The sequence below is a fragment of the Papio anubis genome, chromosome 5, assembly GCF_008728515.1.
Source record: "Papio anubis isolate 15944 chromosome 5, Panubis1.0, whole genome shotgun sequence".
Lineage (NCBI taxonomy): Eukaryota > Metazoa > Chordata > Mammalia > Primates > Cercopithecidae > Papio > Papio anubis.
In genome coordinates this window covers 132,501,339-132,522,509 of record NC_044980.1, presented here as the reverse complement: position 1 = coordinate 132,522,509, position 21,171 = coordinate 132,501,339, and the positions used below count along the sequence as shown (strand labels likewise).

The following is a 21,171-nucleotide window of genomic DNA, read 5'->3' as shown; positions in this document are numbered from 1 at the left end:
TGAGGGGCTCCAGCTCCTACTCACGGTGCCTGGAAAAGGAATACCCTCCAGTCGGCCGTCTTAAGCTTGAGCACGTTGGACTTCTTGCTGTAGTCAGAGGCCCTGGTGGCCAGAGCGTGATGCACGCGAATGGCATTCTTCAGGTCACCCTCCGATAGAGCTTTGTCAGGCCTGTACTCATCCTGGGTGGGGTGGGATGGGTGAGCTAGGGTCACTGACCCACACCTTGCACTCTCCCCTCCCCTCACTCCTCTCTGTCTAACCCTATAGCTCCCTTAAGTTTCTGTTCCTGCTGCCTCACCCACCCCAACAAGAATCCAGGCATCCTTCCCCTTACCCCAGTTTGTCCCAGAGGCCTGAACAGGCCTCACGCTGAGTGTCCACTGAGCGACTGGGCACCAAGTTCTCCCAAAAACCTCCAAAGCCCTGAGTGGGCCCAAGTCTGGGGAAGAACCCAGCATGTGCCTGAGTCCCAGGTCCTGCCTGGGGCCCTTGGGGTGCCACAAGGCTGGGGTGGGATGGGACTGAGCTGGCCCTTTCTGAGTAAGGTCTCTGGGGCAGTCTCTCACCTTCTGCAGGTACAGGATGGTCCCTTTGAGCACCGCATAGAATTTCTTCCAGCCACGCCTCCCACGGGGCGCTGGAGAGGAGGGCACTAGTAGTGTGGCTGCAGCCACTCTCTGCAATCTCTCCAACCCCACCTCCCACTACATGTCCACCTGTATGTTCATCCCCAAGGAGTGGTCTGGGGCACCCCCCTCTGTGCCAGCCTCCCTCCCATGCCCCTCTCCCAGCCTGACACCCACTCCTCTTGCCATCCATGTCAGCATGAGTCTTCCGGGTCAGGACACCGTGCTTGTAGGTGGTGGCACTGAGCGCCTGTGGGACATCCAGGAAGGGGTTGCCACCATCCAGGATTCGCGTCACCTTCTTCGTTCCTGTCCCGAACTTGTCATCCACCAGCTCAGACAGGGATTTCCTCAGCTCGTCCTCATCACTAGGGAAGTACTAGGCCTGAGTACCACCTCCAAGGAGGCCTCAGCTCCGAATCGTCATGGCCTTCCCCACCAGCCTCCCATCCAGGATCCAGGGTCAGGGAGGAAGAGCAGCCCCAGGAGGCAGAGATGAAGAGATTCCAATTTCAGACCACAGATCCAGATCTCTGATCCCTCCTCTCATCTCCACTTCCGACCTCTGACCTCTGATCTTTGATTTTTGTCCTCCAAGCCCCAAATGTCACCCTTGATCACAAATGTGGAGACTTTACTGTCTCCAGGTCTCCCTCCCAGTCTTCCTTTTCCTCTCTCCATCCCAGGGAGCACTAACCGTGGCCAGACTGAAGCTGCTGCACAAACCGCACCAACATGCTGGAAGAGGGAGGCCAGCAGGTAAGACCCTGAAGTCTGGGCCCCCACGAGAGCCCTGGCAGAAGAGTGCCAGCTCTTACCCTGTGGGGTTGGAGTTCCTGCCAATCCCTGCCTGAGGCCTCTACATGGACCTGGCTGCCCTGGGGAGCACAGCAAAGCCTTTCACGGTCTCCCCAAACAGCAAGGTCAACATCCCTCTTTCCTGATGAGACCTACAGGTCTCACTGCCTTTGCAGGGGAAGAAGTTAGAGGGCACTCTCCCCTTCCCACTGTCAGTAACAGTCACCACTTAAACGTGGACATATTCTACAGGTTATAGGGGCCTCATGCCTCCTGTCTGCCTACTTCCCAAAGGGAAAGGAGCGGTCATCAATGGGAATTGGAATACTATCCCCATATAGAAAACCAGCTGTGGACATCATAGAACTAAAGTCACAGTTCAACCTATTCCATAACAATGCAAACATTGCACTCTTTTTCTCAATACAGAAGATGAATCCAAAGAGGAATTCAACACCAGGTGTGAGCCAGCTAGACACAGGTGTCGGGCCCTGGATTGGGAGGGATCAGCACCATGGAGAGTGGTCAGAATGATGGACCTGCACCCCCACACTCCCCCTCCCAGGGATGCAAGCTCCCCATACCTGTGCCCGTAGGCACTACTCACATGGCCCATTCCAGCTTTTCATTCTTGATGGAGTTGTAAAGGGTCTGGGAGAGGGAAAAGAGAGAGGGGGGAATTCAGGTGAAGAGTCAAAGAAACCCCCATCTACCACCAATAACGTGAGTACGGTGAGAGATCACCTTTTCAGCCAATAGGGCAAAGTGGGTGTTTGATTCATACTTATTTGTTAGATGGGTAAGTGAGTGGGTGGGTGGATGTATGGATGGGTGGTATTTAATTATGTGATCACTTAATGTGAATCTCCCGTAGGAGACTGTAAGCTTCACAAGGTCAGAGGCTGTCCATTTGTTCACTACTGAATCTCCAGTGCATAATCCAGAACTTGACATACAGCAAGTGCTCAACAGGGTAGATGAATGGATGGGAGGATGAATGGGAGGATGGGTGAGGGAATGCATGGATGGGGAAGTGGACAGGTGGAAGATGGAAGGATGGGTGGGGAAATAGGCAGGTGGATGGGTGAATGAATAGAAGATGGGTGGGTGGACAGAGGGTACATGAGGAAGATTTAGGGGTGTATGCATGAGGATGTGGGTGGGCAAATGAATGTCAGGGTGTTGGGTGGATGATTGAGTAAATGATTGGGTGGATAGATTTGAGGATGAATGGGTGGGTGGGTTGGTGAGTAAGTGAATGGGTGGGGAATAGGAGGTAGGGGGATGGGTGAGTAGATGTGGAGATGTTTGTCGAGGTGAGTAGACGAGGGAGTGTTTGAAGAGTACAGGGTGTCTGTGTGGGTGAAAGGTGAATGGGTGAGTGGCTGCTATGTGGGGAGTGGGAAGGGGAGGTTTGGGGATATATATATAGGTGATGGGTGAATGGGTGGGTATATGGGTAGGTGAATGATTGAGTGGCTGGGTGGATGCATGGGAGGATGAGTGGATGGGTGCAGAAGTAGGTAGATAGGTGAATGAGTAGATGGAGAGAAATGGATAGGTGGATAGTGGGACTGGGATTGTTTGATTCACAAATATGTTCTTAACAAATGCTTCTCAATGGTGAAGAATATAATATAGTAAGAAGAGTGATGGAGACAGTGTTCTATGGAACATTGGGGTTTGGATGGAGACCTCTGAACTCATTATTCAACTACCCCTGTAGTATTATCAGATTCTTCAAACCCACTATTTAAAAATGAAGCTGGCTGAGTGTGGTGGCTTATGCCTATAATTTCAGCACTTTGCAAGGCTGAGGTGCGAGGATTGCTTGAGTCCAGGAGTTTGAGATCAGCCTGGGCAACATAGTGAGATCCCCAGGCTCTACAAAAAAAAAAAAAAAAAAAAAAAAAAAACATAAAAATAAAAATCGCCAGGCACAGTGGCATGCACCTATAGTCCCAGCTACTTGGGAGGCTGAGGCAGGAGAATCCTTCAAGGCCAAAAGTTCGAGGCTTCAGTGAGCCTTGATTGCATCACTGCACTCCAGTGTGGGTAACACAATGAGATCTTGTCTCAAAAATACATAAATAATAAAAATGAGCCCATCACCAACCCACCAAAAACCTGCTCCTTTTCCTCAGTTCAGAAACAACCAGACTAGAAAGGCTAGAGTTCCACCCTTCACTTCAGGTTCAAAAGAAAACTGGATTCTCTTAATTCCTGGTGATGTTGAAGGAAAGAGGGGCCTTTTCCTTGTGGTGACAATAATGATGTTTGTGGTGAAGGTGGTGGTGGCGGTTGTGGTGGGTGGCAGCTATGACAGTTGGTAGCAGTGTTGATTATTACTGTGACAGTAATGGTGATAATGGAGTACTAAAAACAAATCTCACAAAGCCTTCCCTTCTGCCTAACTCAGGGAACACAGAACAGCCAAATGTTGAGCTCGGTGGTTTCTAACTTTGTCATCATGGCCCTGCACCCTGTGTTAAGGGCCTGGAATGCCAGGATTTCATGGGGCAGAGACCTCTCTCCTCTCTATCCACACAGGGTGCAGCTAGTGGGATGGGGACTCTCAGCAGATAATACCTTCAGCAGGTCTTTGGCAAAGTCTTGGCCATCATTCAGCTGGTCCAAGTTGGCAATGAATTGCTGACAGGACATCTTCTTGCCAATGTTCTGTAATGGAGAAATGGTTCTGCCTAAGAGTAGGGAAGGAGGCTGGTGTGTTCCCCACACACCCTGCCCTGCCCAGCCAGAGGGATGAGGCAGTGTTAAGGGCAATAATGAAAATTAAATTGCATGAATTTTCTATTGTCTCCAAGAGTTTACAAAACTCTTTCTCACAGTCAGAACTGTGCTTGATTGTCAAGCATCTTGAGAGGTTGGGCTTCTTCTGCAGCCCAGGTGAAGGAGTCGGGCTGGATGAAGAGTTGTAAGAGCTGACATTTGCCAGGTGCCTACTGTGTTCCAGGTCTTGTGCTTGACATGCATTATCTTATTTCTTTCTCACCTCAAGGAGAAGGTGAGGTGCCTGTTTTTATTGTCCCCATTTGACAGGTAAGGAAACTGAAGTACAGGAAAGTGAAGTGACATGCCCATGATCACACGGCAAGGAAGTGAAAGGGCCAAGTGTGTCTGAAACCAAAGCCCGTGCTCTCACCGCTACTCCACGGTTAACTCTCCCAAGGTCACTCAGCACCAGGGCTTGAACCCCGGCCTCTTGGCTTCTGAAGAGAAGCTCTGCATATTCTGCCACAACTGTCTCACCCTCTCACCTGCACAGAGGGGCAGCAAGGCTTCCAAGACATAAGTGAAGTGAGGGAAAGTTTATGGGAGTCAAAAATCAATTGCCACGGACACACAGGAGTGCCCCATGCTGAGCTGAGCTGAGCTGGAACAAAGAGAACCAAGCAGATTGTTTCACACTCGGAGGTAGAAACAGGCAAAGAGCTGGAAATGACTAAATCCCCAAGTTCTGCCTTCCTGTTTTAACCAATGAGTAGCAGAGGGGCTCAAACCCTGCAAACCCAACACCTAATATTCATACTTCCAGACTCTCCTTGGAGTCCCCACGTCTGAGAAAACACTGAACAGGACTTCATCTTTGTGAGGATGAAGACTCTTGAATAGCAGATACTTACCACTGTAGGATTTTGTGGATTGGGGTTTGCTCTAAAGCAGTGTTTTCCAAGGTTTACCTACAGAACTCTGGTATCCCAGGAGATGGAGATAGGTATTCTCTCAAAAAAAGATTTCATAATAGAACAAGTTTATGTACGTGTTTCAGAGTCTTTACCACGCTCATATGTGCTGGTGTCTCCAAGGAGAGGATCCCATGTCATTTCCCAAGTTTACTGACCTTGGCACTATTTTAGCAAAGACACTCTATTAGCATCATATGGGACATTCACACACCATAGAAATCATTCAGAAAACAATGATGTAAGGCTTTATAAGTAGCTGACAAACAAGAACTTTCTATGCTTTTCCAAATCGTTCAGGAGAAAAGGTCCTATGTATGCCTTGATACAAGTGTGTTTTGTATGTTTCTGTGTATAGTTTTACATATATACATGTGTGTGTACATAGATAAATATATAGCCGTGTGTGTACATTTGTGATAGATTATGAGGGCAATGTTGATAAGACTGTCGTTGAGTTCCACACAAACTGAACATTCCCCAGCCATTGGTCAGGAGCGCAAAATCAAAAAATAACAAGGCAAGATTTCTAATCTGAGCAATATCAGACTATCTTCTTGTGGCTGAAACTTCCCAGCAGCATTGGAGGCTTTACAAAAGCAGTGAAGGCTTCAAGGGTGAGGATCCTGCAGGGGAGTGTGGAGAGGTGACCCCAGAAAGAGCAGCGTTCCTCCCTGAAGCACCTGCTGCTTCCCAGCAGTGGCCAGGGGCTGAGCGGCTAAGTGGCCTCTTAGGATTGGAGAAATGAGATTGGAGTTCAGGGTCCACCAAGGACAAGGGTCTTGGGAAGCACCCAGTCACACTTCAATAAAAAAGTTGAAATTAAGAAAGAAAATACTAAAAGAAGAAAAATTATCCCAGATGGAAATGTGGAGAAGCAGAAATGAATGAAATAACAAAAAGAATTGGTAACTCTAAATGAAAATTGACTATGTAGAGCAACAATAAAGTTTTCCAGGGAATAAAATATAGAGAGATATAATAGTTAAAAGCATGACAACAGGAGTATATAAGTTAAGAGAGCAGTAAATGGAACTAAAGTGTTTCAAGGTATTTCATTGCCCAGGAAGTGGTACAAGTACTTTATAAGTCGAAAATGCAAATTGCCAACCATAAAAGGAATTCCGAAAGAATGCACAACTAACAAGCTAACAGAGCAGGGAAATGGAATTCTAAAAAATACTTAATCCAAAAGTAGGCAAAAGAAGAAAATAAAAGAAACAGAACAGAGGAGTCAAAGAGAAAACAAATAGTCACTTGATATACTTAAACTCAAATATATCATAATTCATTAAATGTTCAAATTAACATTATTACCGGATTTTATTTTTAAGTATATGATACATGAGACATGCTTTAAATATAAAAGAACAGAAATCTTTGAAAGAAAAAGTCAGAAAAGGATGTACCACATAAACACTAACAAAAGAACTCCAGTATAGCTACACTAACATCTGACAAAATAGATTTGAAGGCAAGAAGCATTACTAGACATAAAGAAGGACATGTTCATAGTGATAAAAGGGTCAATCTGCCAGAAGATATGATCATCCTAAATGTGTATACATCTAGTAGCATAGCTTCAAAATATACAAGACAAAAATTGACAGAACCAAAAGAAGACATATTCACAATCTTGGCTGGAGATTTTAACACTGCTCTCTTAGTAACAGGAAGAACAAGCCGACAAAAAATTGGCAAGAATTCTATGCCAAAAAAATTAGATAATCTAGATGAAATGGACAAATTCTTAGAAATACACAAGCTACTAAAACTGGCTCAAGAAGAAATAGAAAATCTGAATAGACCTATAACAAGTAAAGAAATTGAATCAATAACTTAAAAAAAAAAAAAGCTAGGCCAGCTGTGGTGGCTCACACCTGTAATCCCAGCACTTTGGGAAGCCAAGGTGGGAGGATCACTTGAACCCAGGAGTTGGAGACCAACCTGGGCAACATAGGGAGACCTTGTCTCTAAAAAAACAATAAAAGAAAGAGAGAGAGAGGAAGGAAGGAAGGAAGGAAGGAAGGAAGGAAGGAAGGAAGGAAGGAAGGGAGAAAGAGAAAGAAAGGAAGAAAGGAAGAAAGAAAGAAGGAAAGAAGGAAGGAAGCTGAGGTGCTTGAGCCCAGGAGGTTGAGGCTGCAGTGAGCCAGGATCACACCACTACACTTCAGCCTGGGTGACAGAGAGACCCTGTCTCAAAAGGAAAACAAAACAAAACAAAAACAAAACAACAACAACAAAAAAAAACAAACACTATCAAGAGATGAAAAACAACCCGTGGAGTGAGAAAAAATATTTATAAATCAAGTATCTACCAAAGGTTTAATGTCTAGGATATATAAAGAACTCTAAGAATACAACAACAACAGACAAATAACCTAATTTTAAAATGAATGAAGGACGTGAATAGACATTTCTCCAAAGAAAATATACAAATGGCCAAAAAGTACGTGAAAAAAATGCTCAACATAACTAATCATTAGGGAAACACAAATCCAAACCACAATGAGATACCACTTCACATCCACTAGGATGGCTATCCTAAGAAAGAAAAGGGTTGGTGAGGATGTAAAGAAATTAGAACACCCCTGCACGTTGGTGGTAGAAATGTAAAATGGTTCAGCTACTACGGAAAACAGTTGGGCACTTCCTCAAAAAGTTAAATGTAGAATTATCCTATGACCCAGCAAGTCTATCCTAGGTATATACCCCTAAAATATGAAAACAGATATTCAGACAAAAACTTGTACGCGAATGTTCACAGCAGTACTATTCACAATCACCGAAAGATGGAAACGACCCAAATATCCATCAAGAGATGAACAGATAAACAAAATGTGACATATCCATACAATGGAATATTATTAAGCCATGAAAAATGAACTACCAATACATGCTACGACATGAATGAACCTTGAAAACATGCTAAATGAAAGACGCCAGTCACAACAGGCCACATATTGTGTGATCCTACTCATATGAAATATCTACAATAGACAAATTCACAGAGACAGAAAGCAAATTAGCATTAGCCAGGGGCCAGGTGGAGGAGGAAATGGGGTATGACTGCTGATGGGTGTGGGGTTTCCTTCTGGTGTGATGTAGATGTTCAGAAACTAGACAGTAGTGACGATTGCACGCCATTATGAATGTACTTACTGCCACTAAATTGTAAGCTTTAAAATAGTTAAAATGGTAAGTTTCATAACAAGAAAATAAATCAGTAAGAATATACATGATTTTTACAACACATATAGGCACCTTATTGGCACATATAGAACATTATAACCGACAACCACAGAATACATTCTTTTCAAGTCCACATGAAACATTCACTAGAATTGATCTTTCTCAGGACCAAAAAGCAAGACTCATGCAAAGAAGTGAAATTATACTGGGTAAGTTATCTGCTTTAAAATATAATACTTATAATGACAGCCAGGCAAAAAGACATGCACCCAGATCATCTGAAAGCCCAAGGGAGGTCCATGATTTGGAGCCTCTGAATTCTCAGTTCCACCCCTCCCTCCCACCCCATTTGGATCTACAGGGCTTCCCAGTCTTTCCTGAGCCCTTGGACTTCTTCCCACAGCCTCCGTCTCCAAGCAGAGGAAAGTCACAGCGGGTACAACCACCGCCCCATCCCAAGGCCTGGACCCTGGCACTCTAGGGCCAGGGCGACTATCTCCTCAAACTCATCTCCTTGCCCAGAGTAGAGGCTGGATGGGTACAGGGTGATGCCCAGGCCATCGTCCAGGTAGTAAAACTGTGTCACTGCCTTTGCCCCACAGGAGCCAGGCCTTTTCCCACAAGTCTGACTTCCATGCACAGCCCTGAGGTCAGAACAATGCTAGCCTGTCTTTAAGGCTCATTCCAGAAGCAGGATGAAGTGGGCCAAGCAGACGTCATCCTTCAGGAGGAGGGGAGGGGCTGACCAAAGGTCCTATGGGCAGAAAAACCCTTGCCACTATTTGCAAATCTAGGCTAAACCTTAATTATACTTGGTATTCCCTTAAGGTTATTGTGTGAGGCTCTGTCACCATCTGAGAATGGGCAGACCCCTGCAGACCTCAGGATAGCATCCAAACCCTGGCCTGTCCCTCCAGCCCTCCACTATCCAGCCCCAGCGCACCTTGCCAGAAACTCCCACTGTTGCCACTCTTCAAGCAACACAAGGTTGGAGAGAAATTAAGCTATTCCTGAAAAACAACTAAACTTTGTTTCAGCTTGAGCTCTCCTAGAATGACTTCTCCCACCTACCCCTCCCTCTCTGTTTGCCTCAACCCTAGTGGTTCTCCCTCCCTTACCCCAGCCTTCAGTCCACTCACCAGTGCCATAGGCTGTGCAACAAAAATGCCTCTGGAATTTCTCTCCTGGTCTCCATCTCCGATTCTAACCCACACTGCCATCTTCTCATGGCTGGAGCTTGCAAATCACCATTCCCTGACATCCCCCACTCAGTGCATTCCAGACTCATTTGCTGATCCGTCATCACCCATCATCACCAGCATTGGCATCATCTCCAAAACCCCCATTTCAAATACAACTCCTGACCCCCATCTCCTGCTCTTCCACTTCCCCCATTCTTTAAAATCCTCACTCCAACAACCCTTTGATCCTCTGTTGAGATCTGATACAGTTTGGCCCTGTGTCCCCACCCAAATCTCATCTGGAATTGTAATCCCCATATGTCAAGGGAGGAAGGTGATTGGATCATGGGGGTGGTTTCCCCCATGCTGTTCTCGTGATAGTGAGTGAGTTCTCAGGAGATCTGATGGTTTTATAAGTGTTTGGAAGTTCCTCCTACATTCTTCTCTCTCCTGCCACCTCATGAAGAAAATGTCTGCTTCCCCTTCCGCCATGATTGTAAGTTTCCTGAGGCCTCCCCAGCCATGTGGAACTGTGAGTCAATGAAACCTCTTTCCTTTACAAGTTACCCAGTCTCAGGGATGTTCTTTATAGCAGTGTGAAAATGGACTAATACAAGATCCAAAGGTCCTCACTTTCTTTTTCATCCAGTTTAGATTCCAGACCCCATCGGTAACCACTTCCCTGCAAACATCTCTCTTGCCCCTTTCTGCTTCTGTCATATTTGCCTAGAAAAAGCCCAGCACTGACTAAACCCAACTGATTTCCTATACTGTACCTGTATCCAAGTCCAACCAAATACACTTGCAGGACACACAGCTATGCTGGTCCCATTTTACATCTATGACCACAGCCACATGGGCATGGAGACTCCTGACACTGCCACAGTTCCTGTGTTTGCTCTCCATCCTCCATGAACATGGCACGCTTTTCCTTTCCATTAAAAGCCTCAAAGTCCCTGTAGTAGACACTGTGGCTCTCTCTCTCCAAAACTCCTTTCCCATTATGTATCAGCAATGAGGTGTGGGTGGGGAAGAATGACCCCACCTTCTAGCCCAGGGCTAGGCCCTGGATCACCTCATTCCTCTTGCCACAGAGATTGATTCGGGTAACCTAGGCTGTTTCCAGTTGTCCCATGGTATTCCCTGGGCCAAAGAGACCAGTCCAGAAAATGGCATATGCCCCATCTAGGGCTAATGGTATTTTACAGCTACTTTCTGGGAGCTTCTGTGGTAGAAGCCCTCCTGACTCCAGCTCCTAAGAAGACACTTCAGATACCAACTCTCTCCAGCAAGCAGAGAAGTGCGGCTGTGAGATCTGGAATTGCTGCATCTATCGGGCCTGCATAGGGGAAGCCAGGCTTGGGATGAGGCTGACATCACTGTCAGAAGAAAATGACAAGAAATTAGATCACCTCTTAACTGGAGGCAAGGCTGAATCTAATCCACCCTGGACCCTGCCTGACTCTACACTTTTCAAACAGTAAGTAGCTGCCATTTTTAAGGCTAGTGGGTGTTACATTTCTGTGACCTTAACTAAACCCATTCTGACTGGTCAGCCCCTGTCCCATCTTCACTCTCAGCTCAGGACCTCATCTCATTCTTCGTGGTAGAAGTAGAAGCTGTCAGAAGCCCCTCATCTTCTCATCGCCAGAGCTACCAAGCTCACTGCAGCACCTCCACTTTCTGCCTCGCTTTCTTACGAACATGGGAGATCGGTCAACATCCCCCACTCCCATTTAAGGCCACTCCCCACCTGTGCTCTGCTTCTCATCTCGAGGGAAGCTTCCACTGTCCCTTCTCTCTCCTGCAGTGGCAGCGTCTTGTCTGCTGAGTTGATCCTGGCGGCATACACACAAGGTTGGGCCGCTTTAACATCAGACTTGACTGCTGGCTCCTATCAGTCCCCCACGCAAGGCCAAACATCTTAAGAGCTGTCTATGGCCACCACACCCTCACCTCCTGAGCTCATCTCGCCCACTTCAACCTGGCATCTGTCCTCTCCACTCCACCTAAGGTGCTCTTATAAAGGCCTCTAATGACCTTGACCATCCCATCCATGACCGCTCCAATCCCAATGGTCACTCTCGTGCCATCACCTTACTTGACCTCATGGCAGCCTTTTATATAGTTGGCCACTCACTCCCTTCTCCTCGAAATGCTGTCTTGTCTGGGCTTCAGAAATGCCACACACTCATGGATTTCCTCCGACCTCCCTGGATGCATTGCAGTCTCTCCCACTCCTCTGCCTTGCCTCTACATAACGCTGAGCTCCAGGACTTGGCCATCAGTGTGTTCTCTCTGCAGGGACATGGCAATCAGCCAGTCCCATAGCTTTGAATTCTACCCCACCCTCATCTCTGTCTTCAGCCCACGTGTCTGCACCGGGCCCAGACTCATCCATGTCACCGCCTCCTTGGTCTCCCCTCACTGATGTCCAGAGGCATCTCAAACACAGTTCAAAAGCGGGACTCAAGTCCGCCTCTCCCACTCACCACCACCCCCACAGAGAAGTTTCTTCCCATCTCAGGAAATGGCACCCCCAGCTAGCCAGATGCCAAAGCCACCCTTGCTTCTCTCTTTCACTGACCAACCCCATCAGCAAGTCCTGTGAGACTCAGTCCTGAAAGGTCTCCCTCGTCAGTCCCTTCTACCCATGCTACCATCATCTCCCATCTGGACATAAACAAACACCTCTAAGGAAACAGTTCTGCAGCTCCTCAAAAAATTAAACACAGAACAACCAGATATATGAACCAGCAAGTCCACTCCGAGGTAGAAACCCCAAAGAACTGAAAACAGGTGTTCAAATGAAAGTTTGTGCACGAATGTTCACAGCAGCGCTATTCCCAACAGCCACAAGACGAAAACCAGCCCTGCTGGCCCCATTGCCTGAAATGCACAGTCCCAGATCTTTCCATGGCCAGCTTCCACTGATCCAGGTCTCTGCCCAAACCTTGCAGGCTTTCCCTGACCCCCAGTCCGGACCCCATCATGCCTTCCTGTGTATGCCCTTCACAGAGCCAGCACAACTTGTAATCGCTTGTTCACTTCTGTGTTGTCCACCTTCTGTAACAGGTGGGGCTCCCTTTCCCGTCTTGTTCATGGAATACAGAAGGTGCTCAGAAGACAGGGTTGTTGTTGAGCCTCCAACCTCAAGTGTCCCAGCGCCCCTCCTACACAAAGCCTCCCCAGTTCCTCGACCAGACTGCACCCATCTCAGGGGCATGCCTATAGCCTGATACCCCTTTACTGCCTCCCGCTCTGACCAGAACTTCTTCTGCGGGCACTAGCAGGGCCCCTGTTCCCGAGATCCCCGCAACCCACCAGGCCTCAGTCCCTGCTTGATGAGTGACAGGGGGAGGGGAGGAGGCAAGGGGAAAAGTGCAAAGCGTCAGGTGCCCTGAAGAGCTCCCAGTAACTGCAACCTCCAGGCCTTGTGCACGAGCTTTACTTCATATTCTTTACACATTGGCACTTTATCATGGGGAAACTGATGTGCAGTGAAGTAAATAACTTGCCTCAGACCACACAGCCTTCGTGTGGAGCAACAGAGAACACAGCCTCGGAGCCCACGCTCCTAATCTCTGAGCAGGACCACGCAAAGAGAGAGACGTCTCTACTAAAAATACAAAAACTTAACCAGGCGTGGTGGCAGGTGCCTGTAGTCCCAGCTACTCAGAAGGCTGAGGCAGGAGAATGTCATGAACCCGGGAGGCGGAGCTTGCAATGAGCTGAGATCGCACCACCGCACTCCAGCCTGGGTGACAGAGCGAGACTCCGTCTCAAAAAAAAAAAAAAAAAGAGAGAAGAAAGCCTCAGTGTCTGTCTGCTGCAAACATGAACAGTCTTCCCAGTCCACTTCTAATCTATGAAGTCCTGATGTTTCTCCTCAGCTGTGGCATCAATGTGGGACCACGCCAGCTAAGGCCCACCAAGCTCCGGGGTGCTCTTGGCCCAGGGTTCACTACACAGTGGCTGCCGCCCTCCTTAGCAGCTCTTAGCCATAGGGAGGGGCAACCAGGGCTTGGCCCAGCAGAGACAGCCCTGAGATTGACCACAGGCCCAGCCAGGGGTGGGGACAGGGAGTGAGGGGCCTGTTGAATGCTCCTTTTAAAGCAGGCTAGCAACACCTGCTCTCTGTCAATAAACAAAGGGCACAGTCTGGGGGAACAGCAGCAGGCTCATGGGCTTTGGCGCTCAGTGACATTCATATGGAATGCGTCTTCTCTCTTTGCAGGCCCAGGTGGACTTGGCCAAAGCTGTCACATATTTGCTCTTCCTGACACAGGCACTGAGGTTCTAGCCCTCCCAGGCCAGATGCCCCAGTGCACCCATGAGCCCAGGCTGCCAGCAGACTGGGCCTTCACAATCTCGCCCTCCAGGGGCCTGCAGGCTGGGTCTTCCAGCTTGCCCTTGGTTCAATTTTCACAGTAATGAGGAATACTATTGTTCTTTTTATGTAACAAAATTCTACATAATAAAATCCCTACTAGGCGCCAGACCCTGCCCCTTGGTGCCATGTATATTACATCTCTCAGTCCTGCCCATGACACTGCAGGGAGATCATTATTCCCACCTCCTGGATGTGAAACCTGAGGCTCAGAGAGGGCCAGTGCTTGCCCAGGGTCACACAGCTACCACGTGGAGGCAAGAGTGGGATCTGAAGTTGGGTCTATCCCAGCTCTTTCTTTCACCCCCAAATCCCCTGGATTTCCTGGTTAACTCACTGACCTGTTGTCCCCATGAGTCACTGAGACATTCCCTACCTAGCAGGGGACTCTGACAACCCTGGGTGAAAAATGATGGGGCAGTGATTGGGTGGAGCCAGATGGTGATGGAGAACACAGAAGGGCGACATGGTGATGGGGGCCTGAGCACACAGGGCATGCACACCACTAGCTACACTTACCACCTGCGAGGGCAAGAGAGCCCAGAGAGGGGTTCCGGAGCAGACAGAGGAAAGAAGAAGGAGTTATTGAGTCATGAGAAGCGCTGAGACAGCCTGGGGCCTGGACCAGACACAGTCTCACAGCCTGGGCGTTCACTGCTTGGCCTGGTCAGGGCTGGGGGGTTGGGAGGGGCTGCCCTGGGCATGGTATTTCAATGCAGCTGCATTCAGACTTGCGGGACAGAGGCAGAAAGGGCATATGATCTCTTAGCATGGACAAGGGGCACATATTTGTGGCTCATCTTAAACTCCCATGACCCAGCTGCTCTCACTGGCATACTTGGGGGTGGGGACTCAGGCAGATCGCAGGTGGATGAAACCAGGGCAGGGCCAAATCTGGAAGCCAAGCTGAACAACCCCTGGGCCTTCAAAAAGAAGCCTGGCCACTGAGTGAGAGGTCTCAGGAAGGGACCAGGATCAACACAAGATGGGTCCCTGAGAGAACATGTGACACCCCCACCTCTACCTCCCCAACTCACGTGGCCGTGCAGGTCCGTGTTGAGCAGCATCAGGGCACAGGTGAGCGTGTGGATCCCATCTGAGTCAGAGATGTGGCACTCTCAGTGCGAGGATCCAACCTCTTCCCACCCCCTGTCTCCTGAAGGAACCCACCAGGAGGCCTTGGACACAGAGTGAGGCCAGCCACCTGCCAAACTCACCTCAGGGGCCAGGGCCTGCATGATGCTCCCGGTCTGTCCCCATTGCAGGTCCCAAGTCACTTGCCTGCCCCAGGAGTCTGACCACCCTGGACCCACTCTGGCCCGGACTCCTGCCTCCTGTGGCCAAATTCACCTTGAACCTCAGACCTAGGAATAGCTCTGAGCCCCCAGCCCTGCCCCTGCATTGACCTGTGTCTCTCCCAATGATGAGCCTCATCCCCCAGTTCCTGAGATGTGGGCCCATCTATTGGGCAAGTCCTGTCCCTAAGAGGACCCCAACCTAGACCCCCACCACACCGGGACAGCCACCACACCAACAGTCAGCACCATGACAGGGACCACAGAGAAGGGAGAGCCACAGAGCTGAATCCCGAGGCTGGAGGGACTTCCAGGCAGTGGGGAGGAGAACAGGCAAGACTGCGCTTTGCTCAGCAGGCAGACCGTGTGCCATAGCTTATTCAATTAGCATTCATTGAGCACCTACTGCATGCCGGAGAGGACAAACCATCTGGGCCTGGCAACAGGACCAAAGTGCCAGGTGGACCAGGGTGGGAGGGGGCCAGGGCCTGGCTGAGTGGGTGGGGAGGGTTGGGCAGAGTGGGCGGGGGCCATACCTTCCGAAGTGCTGTCATCAGGGTTGCACTGGCAGTACCGGCGGGAGAAGTGTGTGAGGACTCGCTCACGCTCTTGTGTCTCTCCCATCAGTGGGAAGGCCTTCAAGAATGTTCTGGAAGGCAATTCAAAGCTGCTGAGGGCAGTCTGAGTCCTCACCCAGGGTAAGACCACCCCCCCACACACACCACACACCCACCCTAGGAGGCCAGGGCTCCAGTGCCCCATTCTCTGGGTCTGGACGCTCTCTCCAGCCCAGGAGGCCCTGGCCCCCAGGACGGCCACTTTGGAGTGCTGAGACCAGGGGGCCTGGTAAACTTTAGAGTTTCAGTCCTCATCACCCTCCAGGGACCTTCTGGAAGTAGGCAGAGGACAGATGGTGAAGAACAAAGAAGAGCACCTCAGCACCTGCTCTTCTTCAGGGTGGATGCCCACTCCTTGCTCCTTCCCCTACAGCCAGGCCCTGTCCATGCCTGCCCTTCAGAATGCTCCTCCTCAGTCATCCTCTCTCTTTCATGTGCCTCTAGCTGAGCCCAGGCCCAACCCTGATCCCCCCACTCCTCCCCCACCCCAAGACTGAGTTGCCACCAAGTCCTGATGGTTTGTTCTTCAACCTCCACCTTAATCCTCCTCCTCTGCCACCACCCTTATCATGTGCCCAGGACAACGGGGCCACCCCTGCACCCACTACCTCCTCCCCACAGACACCAAGTTGTCTTTCTAAATACCCACGCAGGCAGGACTTACTGCTGCTTAAAATCCATCACTGGGCCAGGTGCGGTGGCTCGCACCTATAATCCCAGCATTTTGGGAGGCTGAGGTGGGCAGATCACCCAAGGTCAGGAGTTCAAGACCAGCCTGGCCAACATGGTGAAACCCTGTCTCTACTAAAAATACAAAAATTAGCCAGGTATGCTGGCACATGCCTGTAATCCAAGCTACTCAGGAGGTTGAGGAAAGAGAATCACTTGAACCCAGGAGGCAGAGGTTGTGGTGAGCCAAGGTCACGCCATTGCACTCCAGCCTGGGCAACACAGTAAGATTCTATCTCAAAAAAAAAAAAAAAAAAAAACCTGTGACTCCTTGGCACCCTCAGAATAGCACCCAGGCTCCTCACGTCATGGCCACATTCGCTGCCTGGACTACTCTCCTGTGCCTCCAACCTCACACCCACCTGCTATCTTCACACCCTAGACAGAGGCATTTCACTCTTCAGTGCCTCAGAGCAGGCCAGGCCTCCAGGACACCCTTCCTTCCTCGGCTGGGCAGCTCTGAATCTCCCTCAAGGCCCAAATCAAAGGTCATTCCCTTGGGAAGGGAGATTGCAGGCTGAAGCCATTGGTGTCTCCATCAGTCTTGGGTTCAGGAGACGGTTTGTTCTTAACTTTGCTATAGTTGATTTCATTTTGTCCCAGAATGACTGCAATGCCCACTTTGTTTTACCCTCTCTCATGCCACCTCCTAAGGCACCCTGGGACCTGCAAGCCATGTCTTAGCCAGCCCTTACCCTCTGAGGCGCCTCAAGGCATCCAAAACTACAGAGTACTCTCAAAATCCAATCCCAAGCAACCAACTGCTGCATAATAGCACTGCCCTGTCTGACAGCTCGCTGTCCTCCTCTCCCTATCTCTCTTGCTTCCTGTTCTCTTCTCCCATCTGTCCCCCAGCCTGGCCCCTCCCTCTTCTCACATTCCTCCAGGACTTTCTCAAAACCTCCCCCATTCCAACCTTAGCCTGTTTTACCTATGAGCCATCCATCCCAGCTCCTACTCCCCAGCCCAAACTCCCCTTCCCTAGACACTCTGCCTCAAGCCCCAACCCAGTGCCACGACCACCAAACTCTTGGGCTGTCCCTAGGGGCAGCCTCACCACTGCCCACCCTCCCCCACATCTTGGCACCACCAGCCCTTTTACTCTACCCTCTATGCAACCTCTCACACCGACCTTTCCCCTCCGCCCAACCTCATGCTTGTTCTCTCCCACCTGACCCTCTTCAGAAGCCTACACGCTTGCAGTGCCTGCAAAAATGAGCCTCAGTATTGGGCTGGCATACAAGGCACTCAGTCCAGCACCTACACCTCTGATCATAAGCTGACCCCACTGAACAACTTCCCCAACCAATCTTCCTCATTCTACTGCAATCTTTACAATTCAGCTCAGGATACAGTAGCCTGCTGAACACCAACACTTCCACTGAAAACAATAAAAACCATGGATTTTCTTAAGCTATTGGAAAAATTGCTGAGGCAGCAAAGACCAAAAGGGCCAAGATTCTGGAGAGGAGAGAACTGCGGAAAGGTAGTTTGAGCTTCTGTGGCTGCTTTTTCCCTGGGGGAATTGCTGATTATGGGCAGAGGCAAGAGGCAGGGCATTGGGTGGCTTCAAGAGGCTGGAGACTTCAGGGGCTGTAAACACATGGCCACTTTTCCCTTTGAGATAGTTGCTGAATTTCAGAGATATAAAAGATACAGGCGGGGCGTGGTGGCTCATGCCTGTAATCCCAGCACTTCGAGAGGCCGAGGCGGGAGGATCACGAGGTCAGGAGATCGAGACCATCCTGGCTAACATGGTGAAACCCCGTCTCTAATAAAAATACAAAAAATTAGCCAGGCGTGGTGGCGGGCACCTGTAGTCCCATCTACTCTGGAGGCTGAGGCAGGAGAAAGGCATGAACCCAGGAGGCGGAGCTTGCAATGAGTGGAGATCATGCCACTGCACTCCAGCCTGGGCAACAGAGCAAGACTCTGTCTCAAAAATATATATATATAAAAGGCAGGAAGCAAAAAGGCTAAGCAGAAATCCTCTGAGAAGTAGAGGGATTTTTTTGTTGTTGAAGAGGAGGAAGTGTTGCTGCACTGAGAAGACAAAATTAGGCTTCTGAGCCAAGAAAGGGGTTTGCCCAACTGAACACACAAGGCTCCCAGTAGAAAACTCTGAGGACCTCTACCCTATGATCAGAGCACACCCTGAGCCATAGCAAACTTCAGTGCAAGGATTAGGACTGCATCCCCACACGCCTTCTAAATGCCTAGCAAAGGACAACGTAAACCCTCTCTGGAGGAATATAGAATAATCTAGAACCACTATAATTCTATATAAAGTATATAGCATCCAATTTTTTTTAAGTTACTAAGCAATCAAAGAGACAGGATATATGATGGAAAATAAAGAGAAAAAAGAGGTAATAGAACTAAACACAGATGATTCAGGTGATAGATACTGGAGTTAGCAGCAAGGGTTTTACAACTAATATGTTCAAAAAAGAGAGGGAAAGGTGGAGAAAATAATGGAAAAGATGGATAATTCACCCAGATAATTAGAATCTATTTTTTAATTTTTTTAATAAAATAGAAATTCTAGAAATGGAAAATATAACATAAATTCAAAACTCAGTAAATGAGTTCAAAACCCATTTATGCCTATTGTGCCATTATCAGAACGCTAAGCGTGTGGGAGTTATTTATATCCTACTGCTTAAGGTCATCGCCAAGGTCTGATTTTGTAATTCAGAAAACTGCAACCTCAGGCATAAATGGGTTAATAACACATTAGAAACAGAAAAAGGGTAAGTGAAGTGAAGTGAAAACAGGTCAGCCGAAAATATCCCAACAGAAGCAAAGAAAAAAGAATGGAAATTACTTTTTTTGTATGTAGGTTTTTCTGTTTGTTTGTTTCTTTGAGATAGGGTTTCACTCTGTCACCCAGGCTGGAGTGCAGTGGTACAGTCATGGCTCACTACAGCCTCAACCTTCCCAGGCTCAGGTGATCCTCCCACCTAAACCTTCTGAGGAGCCGGGACAACAGGCCTGCACCACCATGCCTGGTTAATTTTTCTACTTTTTGTAGAGACTTGGCCTCCCTATGTTGTCCAGGCTGGTCTGGAACTCCTGGCCTCAGGTAATCTTCTGGCCTCGGCCTCCCAAAGTGCTAGGATTACAGGTATGAGCCACCGTGCCCAGCCAGAAATTACCTTTTTTTAAAGTGTAAGAGACACGTGGAACACAGTCAAAAGGTCTAACGTGCATGAATCACCCCACCCTTAGCTCCAAGATGCTTCCATCTCTCCTAGGGCCTGGTCAGTATCTGCCCAGTTGGCCCCTGCCACCAGAGCCTACTAGATACTACAGGGCTGCAACCATCCATTCTACCCTCTGGCTTCTAGGAACCTGCAATTGGCCCTCCTGAGGTCTACTCCCTAGGTCCTAAACCAATAGAGTTGAGATCAAATCCCATTTTACCATCTCCTCCCTCGATGACTGTGAGGAAGTCTCTTTACCCCTCTGGCCCATAGTTTCTTCATGTGAAAAACATGAATGACAGTGCCTACCTTACCAGGGTACGGAGGATGCAGTAAGCAAGGTGAGTAAAGACCTAGAGGATCTGGCAGGCAGGAAGTGCTCAATACAGGCAAGTCCTGAGCCTCCCTTCCTCTCCTAGAGTCACAACTACATTTCCACCCTCACATCCTAACAGCTACTACGAAGCGGGCACTCGCTGAACTACTGGGCCGCTGCTGCTCCTGTGGCCGCTTCCCCACAGCCTCACCAGGGGGTCAAAAGACTTGCCCAAGGTTGTACAGCAAGTTTATGGTAGAGCTGGCATAAGCATCCAGATGTGCAGCCTGAACTACTTGTGGGCACTGCCCGTCCCAGCCCCACTGACCTGAGTGCTCGGTCCAGAGTCAAGCCCGAGAAGTCGAAGAAACTGAGGTACTCCCCGGCCACCAGTCTGCTAAACTCGTTGCTGCCAGGAGAGTATGGGATGTCTGTTAGAAGCAGGGTCCAGCACAAGGATGACAGAATCATAGGCATTACTTGGGGAGTGGGGCCCAGGGTACCCGGACCCACCCACCCCCAAGACCTGCTCAACCCCTAGGCTACTGGCCAGTTGGGCCATAACATTCAACCTTGGTCTGCGGGTGTCGGGAAGGCTTCCTGGGGGAGGTGATGTCTCAGTCAACACAAGGAATTACAAGCTAACCAGGTGAAGGGAGTAGGGGTGGGATGATGCAGTGTCCCCAGGGAGGAAACTGTATGGCATGTCCAAGAAGCTACTAGCAGGGCCATGTGGCCAGAACCTAAAGAACAGGAATGGGGCAGCAAGTGATGAGGCCAGGACCAGGGGAAGGACCAGGACTTGATTCAGAAGGCTTAAAGCAGGGATGGGCAGTCTGTATTTTGGAATGCGCTACTTGCTAAGTGGAGACCGATAGGAGGACTGCCGTAGTTGTCCAGATAGAGATAGAAGGGATGGGGAGAAGAGAGATTTAGGGGGCAGAACCCACAAGACACGAAGATGGAATGGACATGGGGCATGACCAAGAAGGTAGTCCCCTGTGGGAGATGTCAGACTTCAGGACCAGGCATCCGTGTGAGAGTCATCAATCCACAGCTGGTCAGTAATAGCTCAGGGTGGGGCTGAGCCCATGCAACAGGAGAGGGCACAGAC

General features: G+C 49.2%; 1 protein-coding gene across 4 annotated transcripts in view; it reads right to left on the bottom strand.

Moving 5' to 3' along the window:
- Positions 1–21,171, bottom strand: part of PSD2 (pleckstrin and Sec7 domain containing 2) — a 70,359-nt gene that overhangs the window by 22,170 nt on the left and 27,018 nt on the right. For 2 of the 4 annotated variants that reach the window (XR_001903811.3, XM_017959943.2), the window contains exons 6-13: positions 20,386–20,466; positions 15,726–15,838; positions 14,930–14,990; positions 4,017–4,107; positions 2,035–2,078; positions 807–997; positions 570–640; positions 25–182 (exon numbers count right to left, since the gene is read on the bottom strand). Coding sequence is in view for 3 of the 4 variants with exons in the window: in XM_017959943.2 (XP_017815432.1) it covers positions 25–182; positions 570–640; positions 807–997; positions 2,035–2,078; positions 4,017–4,107; positions 14,930–14,990; positions 15,726–15,838; positions 20,386–20,466 (810 nt within the window). In the remaining variant the exon portion in view is untranslated. The remainder of the gene's footprint in view (positions 1–24; positions 183–569; positions 641–806; positions 998–2,034; positions 2,079–4,016; positions 4,108–14,929; positions 14,991–15,725; positions 15,839–20,385; positions 20,467–21,171) is intronic. The other 2 variants (XM_003900188.4, XM_017959944.3) reach the window with 1 other exon arrangement.